General features: G+C 40.3%; 1 protein-coding gene across 3 annotated transcripts in view; it reads right to left on the bottom strand.

Annotated features, from left to right (window-relative positions):
• Positions 1-17,025, bottom strand: part of RFX4 (regulatory factor X4) — an 87,649-nt gene that overhangs the window by 36,226 nt on the left and 34,398 nt on the right. For all 3 annotated transcript variants that reach the window (XM_032107450.1, XM_032107451.1, XM_032107452.1), the window contains 3 exons: positions 7,584-7,645; positions 2,636-2,849; positions 1,712-1,789 (listed from right to left, as the gene is read on the bottom strand). In XM_032107450.1, the coding sequence (XP_031963341.1) occupies positions 1,712-1,789; positions 2,636-2,849; positions 7,584-7,645 (354 nt within the window). The remainder of the gene's footprint in view (positions 1-1,711; positions 1,790-2,635; positions 2,850-7,583; positions 7,646-17,025) is intronic.

Here is a 17,025-nt window from a genome sequence, read left to right as displayed (position 1 = left end):
TAATGGGGTGCAACACAGGCAAGGCATGTTCCTTAACTAGACAGGCTCATACTGTAACGTAGCACACAATGGGATAATCAGCCAAAGGGTGAGGAGACCCTCTGAGCTGGTGACAGGGAGTCTTTGTGCTACTGCAGTAGAGACACCCATGGGAATCACTGTATTTTTACCTTCTGTCAGTGGCTGGTGAGTGTAACTCTTTGGCTTCCACATGTCAAGCCTTTTTCTCTCTCTGTGCACTCTGTCGCTGTATACAAAGGAATGCAATCTAGGGCTTGGTGGAGGGAGGGAGGGAGGGAGGGAGGGAGGGAGAGGAGGATAGCACATGGCTTACAAGGGTCAATGTACCATTTTCTGTCTTCGCTTTGGAAAGAAACACCACACTTTTGGATTTTAACTTTCCTCCACCAGGAAGGAAAGTGGAGAAAAAGTGGAGAAAGGCAAAGAACCCAAAAATAGGGGAGAGGTTTCAGACACAGCAAAACATACCTCTGAAAATTTTAGTTTAGGAAATAAAGGTGTTCTTCTGAGACTGATATGATCAGTTCCACAGGGGTCAGAACACCAGCATTCACAAATGATAACTTTCTGCACACAATCTGTAGTGAAGTAAGCAACCACACCACATGTGGCAAAGAGTATTTGCCATTTCTATATTGTTACTGCTCAGCCCCTTCCCTACCATAGATCCTGATAACCCTAATAAAATATAGCATCTTGCTCTTAAGAAACTATTCTGAGACTCACCGAGCTAAATTTCCTGAATGTGTCACATAATTTTCTCACATGGAAACTTCTAGACTGTGTACAAGGGTGCAAAATGAGCTTTAACCAGAAGAGTGTGAGAATTAAACAGTAAGAAAAAAACCAGGGAATTTCTTCCCCTTGTTCAGAAGACTGAGTCAAAAGACCCATTTCCCTTGTTGTTTTTTTTTTTCCAGGACCTGAATGAAATATTTGAATCAAGTCCTCAGTATCTCTATAGCCAGATATGTTATCCTGGATAAGAAGCCATCTTCCCATGTTATATAAACCTGCTTGCATTCCAGTAACATTTTATTTTTCAGCTCTAATTATAGAGCTGTCTGCGTGCACTCCCAGAAACCCCTCAGATTCAGTCAGATATGAACAGGTACAAGCCTTTTCCCTCTCTAAGAGATGGCATTAACTGCTGAGCAGTGTGTGTGTGTTCCCAGCTGCACTGCAGCACAACTGAGCAACTGAAGACTTCAGCTGTGGCTCTCTGGGATATCTGGGAGGCTGTAATCCCCCCACCACTCTGCATCATTGTTAACAGACCAGCAGAGCCCACTGTTGTGGCTGTGACACCTGCCCTGGCTCTGCTGAGCACTCAGAGGAATTCCTTCGGGCAGCTCAGTTCCAACAAAAAGTTGTGGTGGACACACTCCTTGAGTTGTAAGAACTGGATTGTCCAACATCTTGTAAGGGGATATTGCTACCTTAATCCTGCTAGAGAACAGAGGGCAAAAACATTCTCATTGCTTTTGTTCCTCCAACTCACACAGCGTTGTAAGTGACATTTAGGGCTATCAGTCACATATTATACACTCAAGTACAGCTATTGTTCCTTGCTCCTGAAAAGCATCGAGCACCACAAGCTCTAAGTCTGTAATATAACATACAAAATAGGGTCTCAAACCCACTGGTACCTTCTGTATCATTAAACGGCAACTGCAGTTTCTAACCATACCTCATCAAAGTTTGCTCTTATTACAGTGTCTAGGATCCTCTGACAGTGAGTCCTATACATCATAATAAAGGTAGAAACCTGAAAAAAAATGAAGGAGACACACAAAAAATCATTCTGCTTTAAGAAATCCACTTTTAAAATATCAGAACACAGAGCACAGAAAAAGCAAGTTTTTTCTTACCTTATCTATGCACAACTGCAAAAATAATGAAATCAGTTAAAGTCTAGTTAGATTAGCTGTAAGATGAGTTTTCTTCTCAAAAGTAAATTCTCCCTTTGAATTCATGGATTTTTCTGTCAATGGGGATTCTTCAAATGTAAGAGGAGCAAAAAGCCTCAGTGAGATCAAAGACGAGAATGTGGCCCTAATTAGGACATAAAGAACTAAAAAAACCCATTCTTTTGTCCATTTCACATTGATACTACACATGTGCATAGAACCAGAAACCCAGCAAGCTCAGCCAAGAGAAGCCAGAGCATTTTTGTCATATGTGCAGCTGGGATTCTCTGAATTTCTACTCTAGAAGGATAAGAAATGCACTAAGTCCCTCTCTGCTCAAGAAAGCATTAGAACTGTTTTTCAGTTTGCCTTCAAGTGTGTTCACAGATTAGAGGGCTGTAACATATTTTAGAAGTTGCACTCCAACATCACATAATTTTAAAAGTTGCCCTCCTGTATGTAATGCAACTTTTAAAAAATGCTCATGGGCGTCAGAAATACTCTACAGCTGATAGTGTCAGCTGCCTATTTTAAGGGAAGATATTTCTTCCTATTAGATGAAGTAATTCAGTCCCCCATAAATCAAGTCAAAGCATAATTAAACTTACTCTAGGTTAAAGTCTTTATATATTAGACAAAGCTTTCATCCAGAGCAGGGAAAAAAAAACCCAAGACAAGCTGAGAAAAGATTTCCAAAGTGTTACCTTCTCCTCTGGCAGACTGGCTGGCAGATTTAGATCTTTGACATTTGGAAACTCTGGCAGCAATGTTCCCAGTTTGGATCTTGGTGAATACGCCACTGTCTGTTTGGTTACTTCTTTTTTTCCTGTTTCGTTGACCCAGGCTGCTCCTTTTTTAGAATACATCACATCATAATACTGGGAGTTTTCTTTCACTGCAATTCCATAATAATGGTACCTGATACATAGAGATGTGTATTTTATAAAGCAGATTGTTTGAAAATTAAAGAAAAATATATGGAGGAAAAGGGCAACCGATAATGCAAGTGATTTCTACAGCAAAATAGACTGAGCAATAGTTTATATATTATTTACAAGCATTGATTCAGCAGCAGAATACTGTGGTAATATATTGAGCTTACAGTTTTCATTCCTTGTGGTAGAAGAAAGGTGACTCTGATGTAGGGCAGGAAAATAATGTACTTCCCTTTTTTAACTTCTTAGTACAGAAATAAAAAGCGTCCTAAAGCTACTTGTTGGCAGAGCTCTGTTGTGCAGCTGCTCCTTTAGTTCAGCAATAAGCAGAGGTGCAGACCCTCTGGACTGGCCCTTCTGTTGTTATTTCAGCTCCCTGATTCTCAGGCTGGTGAGGGCTGGTTTGGTCTCTGAAAAGCATGAGTCTTTATTGCAATTGAGCTGATCAGAACAGTTTCAAAAATTGAAAACACTTCAACCAAAAGAGGTGGGGAAAGGGCTTGTGCTGGAAAGCAATGAATGGCAGGAAATGTACAATTCCAATTATTTGCTTCATACCCTAGCATCAGCACTGGGCTTTGATCAGCGAGGGATACCACACAGCACTAACTCTGTCTGTGGAGGCCACACTGGGAATTACAGTGTGGCTGTGCTGCAGAAACAGATCGGTGGCCTCATGGCACAACTTTGTGCTACCACTCAGCTTTATTACAGGTGCCAATGGAAGCACTGACTATCAAGCAAAACTCTTGCATCAAAGGAGCAAAGGTTATCTTAGTCCTTCTGTAATTTCCTAACTTTTATTTTGGTTTCTCAGCTGTAGGCACCCAACCCATCAGCTAAATTTGTAATGATTACAAAAGGCATCACAAGATTGTATTGCTGGTATACTTCTGCTTCAGCCAAATCCTACACAGACTTTTCAATGATCCTCCACTTCTCTCCTTATAGCCTATCAAAAGCCTATCAGATCATCATGAGACTCTCTTCTGGATCCCACTATGGTGGCGCAAGAAGTTCCGTCTCTGGATGCTTCTTTCACTCTTCAGTCAGCTACTACTTCAGAGTGCTGCCATCAGATCTGTTCACTTGAATAGACACAAATTTGCTTTCGGCTGTTCTACAAAGGTCATCAATGCAATTAGTTAAAGAGTAGCATCTAAGTGATCGTAGTTTAACTAACCAGTGACCTTTCCTTTTTCCATTCACAGTCATTCACCCACAGATCAGTGCATGTCATAATTCCCAGTAGAAAATGGTGGCAAAGAGCTGGAAGCCCAAACTTTTCTATCAGCAGAGATGGGCTGAGAGGAGGTCTGGGGTGTTGTAGCCAATTTCTAGTACATGGTTCCCTGGCCATACCCACTGAGGACATTCCCTGTTTTCATTAAAAATAAAAGCTGTCTTGAACTCAACATTGGATAATCCAAGTGAAATATCTTAAAACATTACACTGACGTGGTGTAACGTCAGTGATTAATGGAATTTCCTAGCTTCAATACCTGAGAAAGCAACAGTGTTGGTTCCAAATTTTCCCATCAGAGCTTAGGTCAAAACATGCATTCTATAAAAGAAACCAGGCTTCAGACTAACTTGTTACAGGTAACTAATGGCAAGTTTGTGCTGGGGTTACAGCACCAGCTGTAGAACTTTGGCTTTTTAGCTTGAATGGCAACACTTCCAGCTCTCAGTTAAAGTGCCCAGTTTGGTCCCTCACAGCTGCCAGGCAAGTGCTGCGCATAAGAGCCATAAAACTCACACGTGGCCTATGTGTTGCATCTGGGGCAGGGGAACCCAAAAGGAAATGCTGTGGGGAGCCAGCAACACTAATTGCTCAGGGAAGGACAGGAAGACAGAAAAAGTCAGAGCAAGCAGGACTGAAAGGCTTCTATAATATAAACAGGGGTCAGTCTCATATCAAGTTTTGTCTTAAATCGGTGAAGGAAAAAAAACGCAAGCCTGGAAAATGTAGTAGAATTTCACTGTGCAATGTTTAATTCCTGGTATATTGCACTTGGTAGTAAACTGCATAAGAGTTTTCCATGTAGCTTCAGAATCATATAGGCAGCAGTAGCCAAATTAACTCCAAAGTTTTTCTAGATAGCTTCTTCTTTCAGTAGTTTTACCATCGCAAAGGGCAAAAACTCACTAGAGTAGTTTATACAGACTCTTTTCCAATTACTTTTTTGTATTTCTATCAGAAAAAAAAAATCAACTTAATTCAATAAACAGGGTTTGAAATTTTGATATGTAGAATAACAACATGCAGACAACAAAATCATTTTTGTGTTAAAGTGGAATACTTTTTACCCTCATGGATCTGTTATATACAGCACTCCTTGAAAGAAAGAAGCAAAATTCCCTTCACACCATGTAGCTTCCACTGGCTTAACTCACACTTTGTATACCAAATTGAAGAGTTTCAGACTACAGTACAGAAATAAATTGCTTTTTATGTTCAGCTGCCTTCTCACGGCTCACCTGTGGTGGAACTGTTTTTAAGCTCAGTGCCATAGAGAACAGCTGCATGCTTACATCAATAAACCAGCTGCAAACCAGAAAGCTCACAACTGATGAGCAAGAGTATAGCACCATTGTAGCTCTGAACTTTGTAATGCTACAAGGCAGCCGTGCTATAAAAAGACTGAAGGCAGAACAGTGTGAAGTCAGATAATCTTAACCACTTCTGTGGCTGAATTTCCTTTGGCAGTAGCAGGGAAGTGGAACGAGAATAATACTGGCAGCAATCGGTCAGCACAGTTGGTGATAAAGGGACCAAAGTGTTAATGCCTAAAGTAATTTCTTTACGTAACACTTAACTGGAATGCAGTCAGATGTTTCTGAAAACAAAACCAGAGCTCAGTTACAGCTGTGCTGGGTCTGCCAAGGAGAGCATTTATCCTAAAGTACAGCATGCATGTAGCTTCTGTGTGTATGTGACAGAAGCCCCTTATTTGCTAGATGGGGAGCAGAACCATTGCACAAGTGGCATGAAAGGAGTATGTGACCTGAAAGCTGCTCTGACAGGCAGGCAAGTTAGGGAGAAATTGTGAAGAAATATTAAGCCTCACTGACTTGTAGCCTCAGTGAGAGTAAAGAGACAGCTTTTAGAGGTGCAAGACACCTCTAATCAGCAGATCAAGAGCGTCTTGCCCTCTGAGAGACTCCTGGTGCTGTGGGAGGAGCTCTGGTTTGGAAATAAAGCAGTGCTCACTGCTTTAATTAAATGGAAGGACAAGTAACAAAACTGTAGCTGATGTCAGGATGATTTGATTGCTGATAGGGGGTACTCATATGAATGTGTCCACAAAGCAACTTGTGCACACTTTCACTCTTTATGAGGAATCTTTATGAACCTCCACAAAACTTACATTCAGTACTAAATCCTGACACTCTGATTATAGACCTGTCATGCTTTCCTAGTATGCTGTTGGGCTAGCTCAGAATTTCCACCTGAGAGTTTGTCTGGCGGCTTGTTGAGTGATGTTACGGCAACTCTGAATTTGCATTTGGGAATGGATTTCAAATCTTCAGTTAGCTGCTTAAATATGTCTGTTCTAGAAAAAGAAAGCTTAGTTACAAAAACTAAGAAAACATCAAGCTGGGGAAAGAACATGTTGTCCCATCAAAGAAATACTGCTTGGCATGGACCACTTATTAGAAGAGCACAGTAAATCTATCTTTAATTGCATTTCTTTTAGCGTCTTAGTTTCTTTTTTTCTTTAAAGAGCAGGTCGTTCTAGCTTTAGTATGTAAGCTCAATCCTAATAGCATATTTCATTCTTAGCATTTAGCAATATCGTGTTTTTCAGGCTTTACTTTGAAAGAGAAGCTTTACCAACAAAATTTTGCAAACACACCATCTCACATTTTCATTTCCCTTTCCACAGTATTTTCACTTGTGAGCTATAGATACTACACTTCTGCTACTCTGTAGGATTCTGTGAAAGCTAAGCAAGAAAAGCAGATTTTATTACGTGAAGGGCCTAATGCTTGCCAGAAAAAGATTCAAAGCTACACTGGAAAAATTTCTTTGAGTCCACAAGCAGAAAAAAAGTATAATAACATCACTGTATCCTCTTCATAAATTGGTAAAATCACATCTTATCAACAATTGGAAAAAGTCAAATACCCCCGGAAGTGCATTCTTAATTCTGAATCAGTTTCTCATTCTGGAATTAGGATGAACTGTTCTCAGAAAATACCAGCTTTGGGTAAGGCAATAAGCTAATATTTTAGTCCCTAAAGATATGCTGGATTTCATTACACAGGAAAAATGGTGGTTAAACACAGGTTTGTGGACAATTTCAGTTTAGGCCAATGTATGTTCCTACCTAAATTCCAAAGAGCATTCTGACCCTTGTTCTCTAGCCTGAAACATGATGCTAACCAGTTGTTATTTCACAGCCTCCAACAGTAGTTCCATTACTCCTGAGTGCAAATGTCCTTTATGTTGTGTAAAGTGAGCTGAGATGAAAAACAATACAGAAAATATTGCTGATCAAATCAGTATGCTGTTGGCCTCCATTAGACCCCCTTTGCAGGATCACTGCTGAATCTATAAGATAATGTAAAGACTACAATAGAATCTCCATCAAAGTTGGTTTTAAGGCCCCAACTGGACAAATTATTCCCTATTTTCATATGATTCCATTCAGTAAAGCCAGAGCCAGATGGGGCCCTGTGAGAGATGATAATATTACCATACACTGCTTACTTTGATTGGCCTCTGGTTCCCAGTCTTCTTGTTGTTAGTTGTGGAAACTGTTGTCTTATTATCTGCAAATAAATAAAACTTTTATTAAGATAGATGGAAAAGCACATTTACTAATACTTAATTTAATATGAACTTTCAAGACAGAAAATCAGAAAAACTGCACTGTGAAGTCAATAAAATATGTGGTAGGAAAAATCAGAAATAAACTCTTGATTTTTTCCATTACTGAAAGAGGGGAAAGAGGCTTTAAACTTCACTATAATTCCACTAACTACCATTAATTTAAATACTTGCATAAGTTACTGGAGTAGAACATACTTCCTTAAAAATCTAAGATCAGTTCTGCCTCTAAACTGAGGACTGTAATTAGAATTGGCGTACTATTTATTTATGTCTCTTTGAAGGATCAACAAAGTTCTCTACAGACCTTCACAAACCTGCCACTAAACACTTCTTTTTCTGAAAGATGATTCTCTGAAAAGATTTTGGTATTTGACAGGGGCATCATTTCTACCAAGGAAAACTCATCATGGCATTTGTAAAGATACCTCATAATCAATTTATCCTCTATGGAAAACAAATGGACCTCAGAAACAGCAGGATATCATCAAGAATCCGAACTCTAGTGTGTCAGCAGACATTGAAAGAACATTGCTACTGTAACCCAAAACTTATTCAGTGACAGTTGCATTTAAGGAAATGGATCAGTGAATGTAGATTGTGCCTTCAGTAGTCAGAGCCTCTATCAACCAGGCTAATCCTGATGAAAAAGATTTGCTGTTGTTGCTGGAAAGGAGATGCTCAGCACCTCACAGGATTGAACCAGATTCTCAGTGGGGTCTGCAGTAGGGGGAAAATTTTTCTGAGAGAACAGTCATGCAACAAAAACTGCAGTAAGCCTTGAAGATTTACTTGCGAAGGAGTTTCTTCCTTTTAAAATTTGTAATCCATTTTAATTGTGGTTTTGTTACATAAATTGCTAAATGCTTCCTCTTTGGGGGGTAGCAGCAACTAATATTAAAGGAAAACAAGCCTTCAAGATGGAATAAAACTGTTCAACTAGGAAAAAAGTCAATTTAAATTGATTAAATAATATAGATTTTTTTTTTTTTTCCTCCATTAGCCATTTTGCCACCATGACAAATATTTAATCCTGATTGATGACTGAAAGCTTTGGAACACGTATTTAGATCAAAGGGTGCTATGTAAATAAAGACATTACAATGTCACATATTTGACCATTTCTTCAGTACTTTTTGGGGGGAGTTTAGCGAAGGTACAACCATCTTCCCTTAGTATCATATAAAAATTGACCTGTGTTAGTTTCCAAGAGCTTTGCACAAGGTGGCTGATGTCAAAAATGCAGCAAAGACTCAGAGTCGCTAGGTTGTTCAGCTTTAATTTCTGGAGCAAAACTTCAGCAAACAGTAAAACACTTTTGTGGAGCTGTGAAAGTTCAGCCTAGCTGTTTGATAAATGAGCAGACAGGCAAGAAGCCCTTCTTTCTTTTTTTGTATGGATTCAATGAAGCCTGCCTAAAGAACACCACATGCTGTTCCAGCTACTGATCTAACATTCCGCAACATCTCAGCCTTCCAAATTCCCTTTAATTACACATTAATCCCACCCCTCTCTCTTTCATTTTCTGCAGACAGGGTTGGGGGCTCCACAGGGCTGTGGGAAAAAAGGCAGTGTTGAAGAACTACTTTCTGAGGATGGTGTTTTTGGGCTAGGGGATTTTTTTAGGGTTGGCTGTGTTGGTTTTTTTGGTTGGTTTTTTGGGGGTTTTCTTGCATCAGTTTTCATTCAGAAAATATCATCCCTCTCCAAAAGCTGCTTTTACAGCAATTGACTTAATATTAGTGATAGTTTTACTCTATTTTTCCTTTTGGAACAGCATCAAACCATATTACTTTCAAGTCTTTCCAGTGGCAGTGAAGTGTTACAATGCACACTGTAAATGCTACTTTATGAACCATATGCTGTGGGAGTTCCTGGGATTTAAATAAATCAGCCAATTTCTACATACCAGGGCAGAGGTGATCAGGAAAAGAGAATAATAATGAAGTAGTTGATCAGATGATCCTTTTTTCTTTTCCTTGTTTCTTTTTCAAATCCAGCACATTTTAAACAAGATACACCTTTCAGAATACATCTTAAAATTATGCATCACTTAAAACACTATTTCCCAGTAATTTACAAAACAAAAAAAAAGAGAACAATCAAGCAAACCTTTGAAAAAGAAGTCAGGACATTTTTATCTAATGCTGTATATGTAAAATATAACATGGTATACTTACACCTAGGTGCTTGTACACATATGCGTGGTTATTAATGTCTGTGTTTGAAACAAAACAAATCATGTACTGAAAGAAGTCTCTGTTCATATAAATGTTTATATTCAGCTATGTTTATGCAAATCTCTGTGCAATGATACTGGTAAAGGCAGGAAGATTTCCCTGAAAGGGGAAAGGAAGTCAGATCAGGCAGGATAAAGTGGAGTTCACTGTGTGCTGAAATCAGTGGAGAGAGAAAAGGCAGAGACCCTAATATGTTTGTTTTTCTTTTAAATTTATCTCATTGTCAGCCTGAAAAATTACTGCACAAATATATCATTGTTGGTTTATTAACTTTTAAAGACCTATAGACAAAATGTGTTAATTTTACAATTGTGTGGGGAAGGAAGTGGTTCTAATTGTCAGACATGAAAATCCAGGTTTGGATCTGAAAACCAAGTTGGATCATTTTCCTCTCATCATTGCAGTGAAGTTGCACAAGCAGATGAATCAAGACCAGACCATGCACTCTGAGCTGCTTTCTGAATGGGGCCCAGGCCCTGTTCTCACAGCAGTTCTGGATTCTCAAAGAAACAGTGGCAAAAAGATCTCAAGGGTGGTATCCAAGGGAATTCTGGAGTGAATGGATCTTTACCACTGTCCTTCAGTGGAGCTAAAATTTCATCTCACACTCATCCAAAGTGACCATAATTCCAGCTGCTCTGGAAGATCTGCTGAGTAAAAAGGTACAGGTTTTATGCTTTCCAAGTAAAATTTCACCTAAGTTACATGGCAGTTTTGACTGTTAGGCATTATTTTAGGCTAACTGGCTTTTTGGTTTTGAGACAGATGTAGACCAGGAATTTCACACAGAAATAGCTTCTGTCCCTATTATGTTAGCCTCAGAAAAAAAATGTTTCTGCAATTTCTTTCTCAGTTACTGAACTTCAATCTGTTCTCCTTCTCTTTTCTCTGAACTGTTCTTAAGACATGATCTTGCCTTCTGCCTACAGAAGATCTTCTATGCCTTTCTTGATTAAAACCAATATTATTAAGAACTGCTTTATCTTTTTGCTACTCCACAGTTCTCCTGGTGAGTGCCTAGTGCATACCTAAGATGAAGACAGAAGTCATTACATTATAAAACAACATATATTTAGTTTACATTTTTTTAGGGGACTAGTATATCCAGGTCAGCATTTGTATAACATTTCTGCAGATAGTCCTGACAAATGGTTTTCGGAGTGTCTGTGCAGGTAGATCATATGGGGAGAATACAGGATTTTTATCCCACTTCAGCTTTTTAAACCTAGCAGAGGTGTCTGAATAAACTTGAATTAAATACCTAGTTACTTGTATTTTTGGTCATTCTTAAGGCAATAAAAATAAAATGGGTCACTTGAGCATCTGTGTAAAACATAGAAAGCTTTTGGAGCAACAACAAGAAAAATGCACTTCCTCTGTCAGGGTCGTATTAGAGTCTGCACAATCTATTAACCTTAGGCACTAGTAACTGCAGGAGCTGCTCTGTTACCCACTAACGGCTGCAAGGCTGCATTCCTTCAACCTGATTATTGCCAGCTGTCATTTCTGCCACTGCCTCTCTCCCCACAGCACCAGTACTGCAACATTACAACACAAGCAGATCCAGGCTCAGCTTTAAAATGAAGAATTATAGAATCACAGAATGGCTTGAGTTGGCAGGGACCTTAAAGATCAGCTTATTCCAAACATTCTGCCATGGGCATGGACATTCGGCTTTCACCACTACGCTGTGACCCATCACTCCTCATTGCATTCACTATCCAACTCTGAACTCTGTGTTTCTCAATTTTTCCATCTAAAATCATCTATGATATGTCAAAACAAAACAGGGAAAAGAAATCTTATAAAGCACCTTATGTGTCTGTCTTCATGCAAACAAGTAAGGATGAGAGAAGCCAGAGATGTCTGGAACTTTCAAAGTAATTTTTTTCTTCCCTCCTTTGTCCAAATATTAAATTTTACTATGGGGCAACAGGCAGAGGATGGTTTTTAGAAGTCTTTACACTTGAATAGTTTAAATTTCTGCTTTTCACAAGGCATGAACATTTTGTCAGTGCTCCTGATCTAGAAGGGATGCTATTCTTCATTAGTCTTGTTCCTTTCTATTTGACATAATTCTAGTCTTGTTTCTAGAATTTCACAGAGTAGTGAAATAAGATCAAATTAAGTTGCAACCCAGCAATTGCACACTGCCAGAATGAGAAATGGATTCCAGGTTCTGCACTTGCTAGTTCTATGAGGTTCTAGAGAGATTCTGCATACCATGGAATACATTCTCTTTCCTCCCATAACAATTCTTCATAACAGGGCCTGGTTCTGTTAATCTTAATTCAGGTTTCAGGTCCCATATCTAGACAGCATGCTTTTCTTTTATGAAGTCAGGTATAGAAGATGTGTGTTTATTTACTAACTTCTATTGTGGTGTTTCAGTCTTAATACTCTCTGCCATGGCAGCAGCAAAGAAATCAGTGATACCTAACATAGCTTTATTCTCACAGAGAGATGCTTTCCTTATTCTCATTGCTGTGAAACACAAGCAATACTGATGTCCTCGGTCTTGTAAGGATTTTTGGCTCATTCATCTTTGAGCCATTACTTTTCCAGCTGGATCATTTCAGGGTTTCCCCATCAGCTTCAGTGCTTTTCAAAATCCTGCTCTGAGGCAGCCTGTTATATTAACACCTGTGTTAAGAGGGTCCTTTTTGCTCAAAGATGGCTTGGGGCTGATTCAACAACCTATAGTCTTGAGGAAATGATCAAGAAAACTTGCACCCACTGATTGGAAAGAGCATAATCAAAGTAGTCCAAAATACCATTTCTGTCTCTGAAATCCACTAAGCTGTGCAAACAAAAGCAGAAGAGGTGTGGCTGTGTCTGTGCCTTCTCTACCCCTTGGTTGCTTACTTGCATGGCCAGGAGGGAAGATTGCAATGTACAGGCTCGGTACTCTTGACCGCAGATCTGTTGCCTATTTAGATTCAATAACTTTCCCATTTCTCTCTGCTTACTTTCCCAAGTTTTTGAATAGGGCATGGTCTAGCTGTAGGATAAAAACTTGTTTCTAGCACTGATACATCTCAACTGATATTGCAAAGCAAGGCAGAAAAACCTGTGCCCAACCCTGCCTGCTATGGAGATTAGATTCTGTGAGGAGCGCCAACTGAACTGGACTCTTTAGTGAAGCTTGTGAGACCTCTCCTCAAATTCATCTATGTAAAATAATATCCTCCTTCAGCAGTTCCTCTGGCCAGATGGAATTCAGCCTAAGGCACGATCAAACAGATTACTGCGTCCCAACAAAGCTGCAAACACTGAGTGTTCTGCCTCAGATCCTTAGCTGAGCTGTGGCCACTTTTGGTGCTGACTTGCTGAAGCCAAGCAGATCTAAAACCCTGCACAACTCCCCCTGCTCTGTACTGGTGCCAGCACACTGCCTGCCATGACCCAGCCTATCTGTGGGAAAAGGCTGAGCGCCAGGATCCCCGCACTCTGGCAGACCCTGTGCTGTAAGCACAGCCTCTGGGACGTGTTGACAAGGCGTGAGGTAAAGCAGCCCAGGGGCTACTCCATGCTTAAGGCCTAACTGGAAGCCAGATGCTTGAAGTGGCAAAGCCACTAAAAATCCCATTGCTGTAGGGGATTGAGAAAGGAAAAGTCACTCCAGAGAAACTGAGCTGTCCTCCCTGGTTTTCTTACTCCCCAGGCTCAAGGAGAAAAAGGCAGTAGTCAGCAACCTGCAATAATACAAGGGATGAGTAAAGTAGAGCCAAGGGAGCAATGACCTTTCTGACTACACTGTAGGATCACCATTCCCCGCACCAGCATGACTGCTTCTGCAGTACTTGTGTTATTATGGTCTCATCAGGGGAGCTTGGCCTAGAAGGTTCTGAATTGGGAAGAAAACTCATACTGGTGTTAAGTGTCCTTCAGTCAGGAACGCTAGCTGTTAAAAAGGGATGAAGGAAAAGCGAGGACTGCTCAGATAGCACTGACAGACTGATTCAATGCAATAAGAGAAACCACATCCTCGGATTTACATTGATTTTTCCCCCAGTTCTATTTTTGTATTCAGTGTTGTAGAAATTGCTCATAATAAAGCAAATGCTGTTTTAATCTATCAGAAGAGAGCACTAAGAGTAAATATGGCTTTGCTATACCACTTACTATTGAGGCTACTTAAGAGCAAATTGAGAGTAAAGAAATAAAAAAACACATCTTCAGGAGAAGTATCTCCTTATGAACAACAGCAGGCAATTTCCTGATAGGTGCATTTCAATACAAAGACAAACCAGAATGCAATCACATCACAATGTCATTATCAATGAGGTTTTAGTAAAGGTCTTGTCTGTCCTTTTCAAACATTAAAATCATACAGTATGACAGCAAGAAACTGTAAATCGTATTTATCCTAGTCATGCTTGGAGGGGCAGTCCTGCCAGCAAAACTTCTGGGCATAGAGACAGTATATTGTGATGAAAAAGGAATCTGGCTGGTACAGCTTGTACCTCCCTGGAGCAAAGTAAACTATTGGGGGAAAAGGGTTCTTTCCTAAGCAATATTACAAGTCTATTGTGGACTTTGCCTTTTATCTAATGAAATGCATTAATTGGAATGTAATTTTCGCTTACAGCAAAGCCAGTCACAACGCAACAAAATTTGTGTGAGCGTGCATCCATGTTAAGCCTCTTTAAGATGCCAAAATGATGTAAAAGGACCTCAGGTTGGGGAAGAACCGCCCTGAGAAGCGCCAGCAACCTCCGTTTTCCTTTTCAAACATTAATTTATTATTGCTTCTCAAAAGACATGGCAGGAAAGCCCCAAAGGTAAAAAAAAAAAAAAAACCGACCCAACACCGAACCAGACGAGGAAAGTATTTATCCTCCAGGGGGCACATGGGAGTTGGGAAGAGCTCAGCTTCGTGAGGATGCAAAGTGGTTTCACCACGAGTCAGTCCTTCTGTTCTGGGGGAGGGATATGGCAGGGCCCGGCAGGGGAATTAGCAGGGCACAGTAAATTTAAAGCAGTGAACTGAGGACACGGAGGATGGGAGAGATCGGTGCCGTTGAGGAAGATTACATCTTCGAGGGTCTTGACTAAGAAAGCAGTGTACATACAGGGTCACAAAAGAAACAAGAACAAAAATCAGTGTTGGAAATAAAAGTGAAAGAGAAGCTCAAAGACCTGCCAACCCAGCTAACAGCTGGGCAGAATGGTAGAGCCAGGAGAGCCTTATGGCACCCTCCCACCCCCCACAATAGCTACTGAGGGCTTTGGAAATGCTCAAAACACTCCTGCTTTTTACTTGATTCGGTGAAGGCCCTTATCCAGAATGATTTCGTTTTTGCAATGAAACCCCGTAAGAATGAGAAGTGAGAGTCATCATCCACCATAATTCTTTGCTCAGTGTGTTAATTATCACCAGCGTTTTATGTCAACATGTTGCTCAGGTAAAACCCAAAACAAAGATACACCTGCACAACCTTCCCTGCAGCAGGCAGTGGCAGAACTTGCAGCTGGAAACACCTTAAACTGCTCTCCAAATCCCCAAGGTCCCGGAGCAGAGCCCAAGGCATTCGCAGCACAGGGCTGAGGGGCACAAGGCTGCCGTCCTTTTTAAGTGACCTCAGCAACAGGGCTTTCACTCCTTCTGCCTGAAGGCTAATTCACAGTCTAAACACGTCCACTGTGAGAGAGCTTGTTCTCATATGCAACATTTGATTGTTAATAACTCTGTGACACACCTGCCCTGCCCCACTGTACCTCCCTGTCTTCTCACTGCTTCCATGGAATATTTTCACTTATTCTGCCTCACTTTTGCATGAAATCAAAATATAAAATGCTTGGCTGTCTACAGTAAGAGGAGGAGTTTAACACTGAACTCTCCACTTAATGCTGAGCTGTAACCAGCAAATTCACAGGGCCCTCCCTAATTACTATTTAGTTAAGGTATATAAAAGAATGCTGGGTCCTGTCTTTTGCAGACAATAAAAAGTACTGTAATGACAGGCTAGGTAGCACAGCACATTGGCAAATGCTGGTATAGATAAAACTGGCATTTTTGCATGCTAAATGAGTGAGTGAAACACGAAAATCTTGACTAACAAAGTTACAGCTCCCTTTGTCATATGAGAATATATCAATTAATAGCCATGCTAGAGTATTCCTAATTTTATGTATACTTTATGTGGCTTAAGAGTACAGGCTGCTTTTTAAGAGCTGTTTATTTATACAGTATTTCTCTTCTTTGCTCTTCTTGTTCCTTTAATTGCTATTAGCTTGGCTTCCTATGAAAACAGTCTGTATTACTGTCTCTCTGTTAATCTCTCTACTCCCCAGACCAATTTTGGTTTCATTAATGCAATATTACCAACTGTCTGATGTTCAGTCCTTGTCCTAGAAATTTAATAGGAAACACTGTTACTTCTTACAGTTTGTTTTAATGTGCTGAGCTCCACATCGATCTAAAAACTACCAGTCTGTTAAAGAAAAAGCCTGAATATTTAACATTGCCCACAGAGCTAAAGTTCAGAGATGAATTATAAATTCAGTGTGGTCTACTGAAAGGTGAACTGTCTACTATTTCACAGAACAACTACCTCCTTTCTCTGGAGGAGATGACAGCTGCAAGGCTCCTGATGTTTCCCAATGAAGACAAACATGTCCAGGGTTTCTGTTTCAGAAGCTAAGTTCAGAATTCCTTAAATAGCACCTATTTCACTGCACTGCTTCAACTGCCTCCAAGACATTTATGCAGCTCACCTTGCCAATATGGTATGTAAGTCACATAATAACAAACGTTGGCTAAAACTACACCCATGTACCTGTTCCAAAGGAGAAGCTGGCTGCAAGCTGTTGAGAGAATGGAGATGTGCCTTGCAGATCTTCATGCCTGTGCAGCACATTTTGTTAGCAGTAACAGGCTGGAAAGGATCAGTGGGGTCTGCTCAGGTTGTGCAGATGGAGAAGCTGATTTCATGTCAATATTTGCCCCACTGTTGTCAGAAGTTCCTGGACATACCAGTGCAGAAGTGCCAGTTCCCAGGGGCAAAAGTAATGGCCACCCAAAGTACTAGTGTGAAACAGTACCGTGATGTAGGGCTTCCTTCCTCTCCACAAAAAGG

This window comes from Corvus moneduloides, chromosome 4, assembly GCF_009650955.1.
Source record: "Corvus moneduloides isolate bCorMon1 chromosome 4, bCorMon1.pri, whole genome shotgun sequence".
Lineage (NCBI taxonomy): Eukaryota > Metazoa > Chordata > Aves > Passeriformes > Corvidae > Corvus > Corvus moneduloides.
This window is presented reverse-complemented; position numbering and strand designations above follow the sequence as displayed.